The sequence below is a fragment of the Plasmodium relictum genome, assembly GCF_900005765.1.
Source record: "Plasmodium relictum strain SGS1 genome assembly, chromosome: 14".
NCBI lineage: Eukaryota > Apicomplexa > Aconoidasida > Haemosporida > Plasmodiidae > Plasmodium > Plasmodium relictum.
Window position 1 is genome coordinate 1,936,132 of NC_041692.1, and position 8,578 is coordinate 1,944,709.

An 8,578-nucleotide genomic window follows, 5' to 3' on the forward strand; every position below is an offset into this window, starting at 1 on the left:
ATATTAAAAGTATATTATATATATATATATATATATTCAAAAATAAAATTATTATATAAATAAAAAAAGAGTGATGAAAAAAAAATTTTAATTCTAAAACTAAAAAAAAAAATAAAAAATATAAGTAATGAAAAAAAAAAATTTTAATTCTAAAACTAAAAAAGATAAAAAAATATATTAGATATTATGAAAAAAATTTCAAATATAAAATTAAAAAAAAACTATACAAATTTTATAGTAGAATATTATTTAATATTTTTAAAATGATAATACTAAACAAATTATAATTATAAATTAAAGAAAATAGTATATAATAAAAAAAAAATAATAACAATTTATATTTTTTTTCATTTTTATGAATATTCAACAAAAATAAAAAATGCTTCCAATTAAAGATCCTGCTAAACATAAAATAAAAATGGTAATTATTACTATTTTATTCTTCTGAAAAAATCCTTGATTTATTATATCCTTTAAAAAAAAAATAAATATATATATATATATATATATATTAATGCATAATTTCAGTATATTTTTTATAATATATTTTTACGTAATCTTCTGATTTATGAGCATCTAAATTAGATAAATTCGTGTCTATACCAATCATTTTTTCTTTATCAACTTCGAAATTACAGTTAGATCTACTTATTCCTTTTAGAAGAAAATTATATATTAACATATATAATTACATTTATTTTATATTTTTAATGTATATTATTAATTGGAGATATTCATATATATATATAACCTAATTTTTTATTTTCATTATCGAATATTAAGTATTTATTTAAAAAAAAGGGAATTCCTAATTTTAACACACCTGAAGAATTTATTAAAACTCTATAAATATCATCACTAAAAAAAAAAAAAAAAGTATGTGTTATATTTCATATATATTTTTACTAGAAAATATAGAAAAAAATATTTACCCTTCATGTATTATATAATCATTTGGCTCAATAATTAAAGATCCTTCACTATAATATAAAAAAAAAAAGATATATATATATATATATTTATTTAATTTAAAAAAAAAAAAAGAGAATAAAATTTAACTATACTTAAAAACTAATTCTATATTAGGAAAATCTTTTAAATTTTTATTTTTTAATTTAAATGTTCCATTTTCAATTAAATTGGAACATTCATTTGTTTGATCAGAGCATTTGTTATAAACAAATGTTTTTATTTTTGCAGTAATATCTGCTGGAAGAGACAAGAAATAATTGTCTAAAAAGAAATATATATATATATATATATATATATATATATATATATATATATATATATAATATATGTACAAATATGAATATAGATATATATATATATATTTAACATGAATCAACAATAGCATCTTTCTTAATTATATTGATTAAGTTTTTTGATTTAGATTTAATATTAGCTTCTCTTAAAAAAAGGTTATATATATCTTTGTTGGGATTAGAATAATGTAACCACAGTATTTCATACTCTTGAATATCTTCAGGTACCAATTCTTCTTCTCTATCTCTAATTATTTTTCTTCTATTAATTTCTAATTCTTTCATTTGTGCCTTCTTTTTGAGAATACTTTTTTCATAACCACCAAATGAAATAAGACCACTTTTCTCAACAAAACACAACGCAAAGATATTTTTTTTAGATATTGATCTTTGAATAAAAGAATTTAAAATACTTGGATATTTTTTATTGTTATTTTCACTATAATTTCCTAATCCAATAAAACCTGATAATACTTCATTAAATTTTAAGTAATCACTTTCTGTTATACAACCAAAAAAATTGTAAAAATATTTAGCAGTATTATAAATATAAAAAGAATCTCTAAAATAAAAGCCTTTTATTTGATCATCATCTACTGTTGAATTAAGTGAGCAAACTGATAAATTCCTATCATTTAATTTATCATTCATATTTAAAAAATTCATATTATTTATATAATCACAAAATCGTTTTTTGCAATTTTTTTTTTTTATATTATAATCATGTAACATTTTTAAGTAATTTTCTATTGGAAAACATTGGTTACTTAAAATATGTTCACAATTTTTACTTCTACATTGAACATACCTGAAATCTTCTGATTCCTCTATTTTGTATTTTAATTTTTTTAAATCATCTTTTTCTTTAAAACTATCAGAGCAATAAAATGCTGTTATTGGACTGGATGTTATTATACCTAATTCTATTTTGGTTTTATTTGATCCAATATAAAAAGGAATACTCCATCTGAAATTAAATTCATTTAATTTTAAAGTATAGAATTTCTTATCTTCTTTTTTTTTAAAATTTAAAAAGTATTTTTTGATATCATTATTCATTTCTTCATTTTTTTCTTGTTTTCCTATATCATTATAATTATTCTCTTTTAATTTTTCATCATTAATTTCATTACGTATTTGTTCATCATAACTTTCTATAGGATTTAACGATTCATTTGTATTTTTCTTATATAAGTCTTTACTATATCCAATTTTATTTAATATATTATTTAAAATACCACCATTGTTACTTGTATATCTTTTTTTATTATTACACACTTCACAATGATTCTTATTTGTATCTTCATTAAAATGATCAGGTGTGCATTTTATTAAATGTATATTTAACAAAAAAATACTTATAAAGAAGAGGTAGCCATTTTTTACCATTTTTTTTTTTTTTTTTCTTTTCTAATATTTAGTTACAAAAAAAAAATAAATAATAATAAACTAAGAAAATGTTTGCTAAATATTTAATGAATATGTGATAATAATAAAATAAATATTTTTAAAAACAAATAAAAAATTGTTTTCTTGAACTAATGTATTAATTAAAAAGATAAATTCTTATCTATAACATTATATCTAAAATATACAACAGGATAATATAAGTCTTCAATAAAGTATTGTAACAACAAAAAAAAAAAAAAAAAATATAAAAAATAACAGCTGATAATAAAAGAAATAAAATATATAAAACTACCGTAATAGAAAATGTGAATGATAAACAAAGAAAGAGAAAAAAAAAGAAAAAAAAAGTAAAGATAGTATAGTATAGAGTAGATAATGAACAAAAATATAATAAAAAATGCTGTCTACTTTTAATAATTACTTTTTTTTTTTTCTTTTCTTTTTTTTTATTATTTCAATTTGCTTTTTTTTATGATTTATCTTGTTATCTATTTAAATAAAATAAATGTTAATAATCAAATCTTTTTTTTTTTATTAAAAAAAAAAAAAAAAATGGAATAATTTATAAAGATATAATTTTCTTTTATTTATTTTTTTAAATGTAAATATTTTAAGAAATCAATGTATCTATTAATCATATAAAGTTTTTTTTTATTATATATATATATATAGTTTTTTTTAATGTTATTAAAATTTAAAAATAAGTATGATGTTTCTTAGGATATGTGCACACAAAAAATATTTTAAGTGTAAAAAAAAAAAAAAAAAGATTTGAATAATTTACATAAATAGAAAGTTTTCTAAACTTAAATTTATAAATGTATTTAATATTAAAAGGTATAAATTCTTTTTTTTTTTCTTTGCAGTATATTAATAGAAAGCACACGCATATACGTTTTTAACGTACGATAAAGTTTTAAATGAAAGAAATAACAAAAATACAAAAGAGTAATATGAAATTTTAAGAATAATAGAAACAAAAAATTATATATACATATATATTTACTTGATCAATGTTAATTTTATAATTTTTTTTTTTTTTCGTTTTATTATTATCTTCTTGAAGACTCATAATAATTGCGAACTTTATATTTCTTTCCATTAAAATATTCATTTTGGTTTCTGCTTTTGTTATATTTTTCTTTTAAAGAATAATTTGCATTCATTACGTCTTTTAAAATAACTTTTTTTGAAAATTCTGTAGGTATTCCTCCTCTTTCAACTATATCACTCATTATTTGAATTTTTTTTACTGGTGTTATTAAATTATCTTGGGAACTTTTATTAAATTTTATTTGATTGTACTGAAATGATAGAACATCATATATATTTATTGGTTGATATTTTTCTTTTTTAATTTCTATAACATTTTTAATTATATTTTTTACTTCTTTTGAATACAAATTAACTAAATTAGACGTTAACATAGTTTGAATTGTGAGATTATAATTTAAAAATATATAATAAAATCTTAATTCATATTCTGCATTGTATTTATCTATTAATGTATTTAATATTTTCTCAGTATCTTTATTTACTTTTTTTTGAATTATTATATCTTCATTTTTAAAATTTTCAATATTTATATCTAAAATATCAACCATACTTTTTTCATTTATTTTGGAAATGTTTTTGTTATTTAATTTTGCAATACTTAATAAATGATTTTCAATATTTTTCCATTTTTCATTTTTTCCTGAATTATATATTTTTGGTATTATTCTATTTTTTTTAATGCTTTTATTTTTATATAATAGGCATAATAAATCACAAAGTAATTCATGAAGAAAATCTATTCTCTTTTCATTATCATTAGAATATACCTTACTTTTTATAATATAATTTCTTCTTGAACTAAAGTTATTAAAAATTGTATTAAAATCTTCTTTTTCTATTATAATCGAACTATTATCTAAATCTTTTATATCTTCACTTACCTTTTTTAATATATCAAAATAATAATAATCATCTAAATATAATAATACATCAAATTTATTTATATTATTTCTATTTCTTGAAAAAATGTTATAATATATTGTCGTTAATAATTCATGTATAACATCTATGGATGTTATCATTTTTATTTTTCTATTTAATTTAATTTATTTTATAAATATATTTATTAGCAAAAATTATATATTACAGAAAAAAAAGTATTTCTATATATTTAATATATTTAAATTATTCTCTTACTATAAAAAATACAGCATTAAAGAAATACGTGTTTTTATGTTGAAAATAATTAAAAAAAAAATAAATAATAAATTTTATATGTTTCATAAAGAAGAGAATATTAAAATATATATATATATATATATATATATATTTTATTTCTTTAATTAAATATAGAGTATTTTCATAAAAATAATATTACTTCTTATTTTATATTTTCTGTATTCTTAAACTATATATCTCATTTACATACTACTCCTATGAAATAAAATACGTTATTTTTATATTTAATAAAAAATACATATTTTTTATTTCCTCAAATTTAAAATTAAAAAAATTAAGAAAGAAGAAATTAATTAGTATTTATTTGTTTAAAAAAGAACAAATTGAAAAAAATAAAATTTAGAATTTTTATTATTATAACAAATGTTAAATTTTAAATTTAAAAAAAAAAAAAAAAAGAATGAAAAAAGGTGTATTAAAATATATTATTTAAATACATAATATTAAAAAAAAAATATATATATATATATATATATATATATAAAATTAGTTTAATTTTTTAAAATTAATAATAAATGAGATATTTTTTATTTTAAAATTAACATAAATATTTTTTTTTTATCTAAAAATAAATAATAAAAATTATACATGATGGGAACTCTAAGACTTAAATTTTTATAAATAATTATTTAAATTTTTTATATACTATTGAATCATTATTAAAAATATCTTATTTAAATAGGGCTTATATATATTAAAAAATTAAATAAATATATATATATATGATATGTGATGATATTTTATAACAAATATTTAAATTTTGAATGATCTTGATTGAATTGTAAAATAAAAGAAGGTAACATAAATTTATTATTAAATTTAAAACTTAGGAAAATGTTAATATTAGATAAAAGAGCACCTAAACCGTAAGAGGAATTGGGATCTTTTTTTTTTATTTTTAAGTAATGTAACTTAAAAAAATCATAAGAATTAAAATGTTCATCTTTATTTAATGAATACTTTTTATTTTGTTTTTCATCAGTCATTTTATAATTAATAAAAAAATAAAATCTTATGTTTAACAAATTTAAAAAATTATTATTAAATAGTAATGGAAATATTAACTTATAATTTAGCGCAAATTTCATTTTATTCATATTTTCTTTCTTCCCTGCATTTAAATTAATATTGTTTATATCATAAATTAAATCATTTTTTGATGTATTATCATATACCTTTATATGCTGTATATGTTCCTTATTATTTATTGAATTATCTTCATTTTTTTTTCTATGAACATTGAATGTATTTTCATTGTTATACTCCTTTTTTTCTTCTTTATTATTTTTCTCATAATCTTTTATATATTTCCATATATTCTTTTTTAAGGAAAACTCAAAGTTCAACAAAAGATGAATTTTATTTAGTGGTATTTTACATATATATAAAGGAATATAATAAAACGATTCTACATTAGATAATGTTTTTTCTTTTTTATTATTATTATTATTTTTTATTTTTTGTATCATATGAAAAAAATCTGATAATTTTATTCTATAATTTTGACAAAAATAAATAGTGTAATTTAAGTAAACATTATTTATTTTATCTAAAATGTACCCTTTTTTATTAATGTTTTTTAAAAAAGATAATAATTTTATTTGAACATCATTGTTATCATTACTACTTCCATTATTACTATTTTTCAAATAAAAGTTTTTATTGCTGTTAAAATAAAATATCAAATCCATTTTATTTTTTACATTAAAATATCTTTTTAAGAAATTATATTTTTCAAAAAAATTTTGACTATATATATCTAAAGAATAGGAGAACTTGAATTTAGACATATAGATATTATATAATTTATTAAATAAAATATAATTTTCATCTTTGAAAAATTTGAAATATTTTAATAAGAAAATGTTTTTTAATTTATTTTTTATACTAGAATTATTGGTTACATTGTTTTTCTTTTCTGATTTTAAAAAATAAAAAAAATTATGAAGTATATTTTTTTTTATTTTCATTTTTAATTCAAAAATAACATTATTAATTTTTTTAATAAAAAAGATGAATAGTTTTTTTTTATATAAATAATTATAAATATCTCTTACGTAAACAGAACATTTTGAGTCAAAATTAAGATCTTCTTTTACTCCCTGACCATTTATATTTAATTTATTTTCATTTTCATTATTTATAAAATTCATAAATTTATTTAAAGAAGAATGTTCTAATTCGTTTTTGTAATTTTTATTCAAACTGAAACCGTATATGAAAAAAGTTGGGTAATTGTTTTTTAATTTTTCTATTTCAACTACATCATTTAAATAAACAAAATCATAATTATGTTTATTATTTTTATAATTCAAGTTTTGAAAAAATTTCATTTTCATTTTATCTGAATACTTAAACATATGTAAATTTACAAGAGATAGATTTAAGCAAAATTCTAAAAAAGAATTGAAACTTTTAGAAATACTTGGAATAAGAATAACTTTTTTGTTTTCAATTAGATTTATTTCTAATATATTTTTATTATACGTTTTATCAAAATACAATTTTGTATTTATATAATTAAATATACCAGATTTTAATATTAAGTTATAAATATGTTCATCCCACATAAAAATATTATTTTCTTTTATGTTCATTTTTTTTTTAAAAAATTTTTTTAACTTATCATTTGCTTTATCTTTTCTCTTTAATTCATAATTTATTATATCTTTATTTATTAAATCTCTTCTTTCAAAGAGAATTTTTTTATCATTTGTATCTATTTCATTTTCTATTGGATCAAGCACATCTTTTTTTTTTAATGTTCCAGACTCATCTCTTTTTTTTGTTATTTCATAAATATTAATTTTAATAGAATTTTCTTTCAAAATTAATTCATTCACATATATAATTAAAATGTTTTTATTTTCTTCTTTTTTAATTTCATATTTACTAACTTCAGAAAAAAAATGTTTTGTCTTGGTATAATATTCATTTATAATTTTTATTATTGCATTAATATCTTTATATTTAATAGTTACAATGTTATTATCTTTTAATAATTTTGCAAATATTTTTTCATTAATTAAACTACTGTTATTTATTATAGCATTATTAATTATTTCACAATCATTTTTTATATTAAAATTATTGAAAGTTTTTTTAATTAAATCTTCATTTTTGTTAATGGAATTCGTGTTGGATACACAGTATCTAAAATATCTTTTCGTTAAATTATCCCATATTTTTTTTAATTTATTTTTTTTATTCTCTATATAAAAAAAATTTCTTACATTTACTTTTTTATATTTATGTAGGCATTCTTCATAAAAATTATTATTTAATTTATTCGATCTATTTTTACATTCTCTTTTTAAGCTATTACATATTGTAAAAAAATGTATAAGAATAAATGTATATCTAAATATTCTTAAAACATTTTTCATATTTAGAATGGATTAATTAAACAAAATAAAAATAAAATTAAAGATATGATAAATAATAAAAGAAAAAAATGTAAACAAAAAATTACATTTTAACACTTTTCATATCATCACAATACATTTCAACACTTTCACGTATTCTCTCCTTTTACACTTTTTTTTCTTTTAATTAATTAATAGTTTTTTTTGTATATATATATATATATATATATTTGTTGTGATTCTAATTTTACCAATTGAATATATATGTTTATATCTTTTCTTTAAATTATCATATTATTTATT

The 8,578-nt window shown here is 15.7% G+C and overlaps 3 protein-coding genes across 3 annotated transcripts; all 3 read right to left on the bottom strand.

Annotated features, from left to right (window-relative positions):
- Positions 1–363: 363 nt before the first annotated feature.
- PRELSG_1450400 (aspartyl protease, putative) lies at positions 364–2,654 on the bottom strand (the record flags this gene model as incomplete). The annotated part of the gene is made up of 6 exons (XM_028679592.1): positions 364–471; positions 554–654; positions 752–858; positions 933–980; positions 1,065–1,233; positions 1,340–2,654. 6 exons carry the CDS (start codon positions 2,652–2,654, stop codon positions 364–366), a joined length of 1,848 nt encoding a protein of 615 aa, XP_028535290.1.
- Positions 2,655–3,727: 1,073 nt separating this feature from the next.
- PRELSG_1450500 (conserved Plasmodium protein, unknown function) lies at positions 3,728–4,753 on the bottom strand (the record flags this gene model as incomplete). Its single annotated transcript, XM_028679593.1, has 1 exon — positions 3,728–4,753. One exon carries the CDS (start codon positions 4,751–4,753, stop codon positions 3,728–3,730), a length of 1,026 nt encoding a protein of 341 aa, XP_028535291.1.
- Positions 4,754–5,650: 897 nt separating this feature from the next.
- Positions 5,651–8,296, bottom strand: PRELSG_1450600 (conserved Plasmodium protein, unknown function; the record flags this gene model as incomplete). The annotated part of the gene is made up of 1 exon (XM_028679594.1): positions 5,651–8,296. One exon carries the CDS (start codon positions 8,294–8,296, stop codon positions 5,651–5,653), a length of 2,646 nt encoding a protein of 881 aa, XP_028535292.1.
- Between the last annotated feature and the right edge of the window lie 282 nt (positions 8,297–8,578).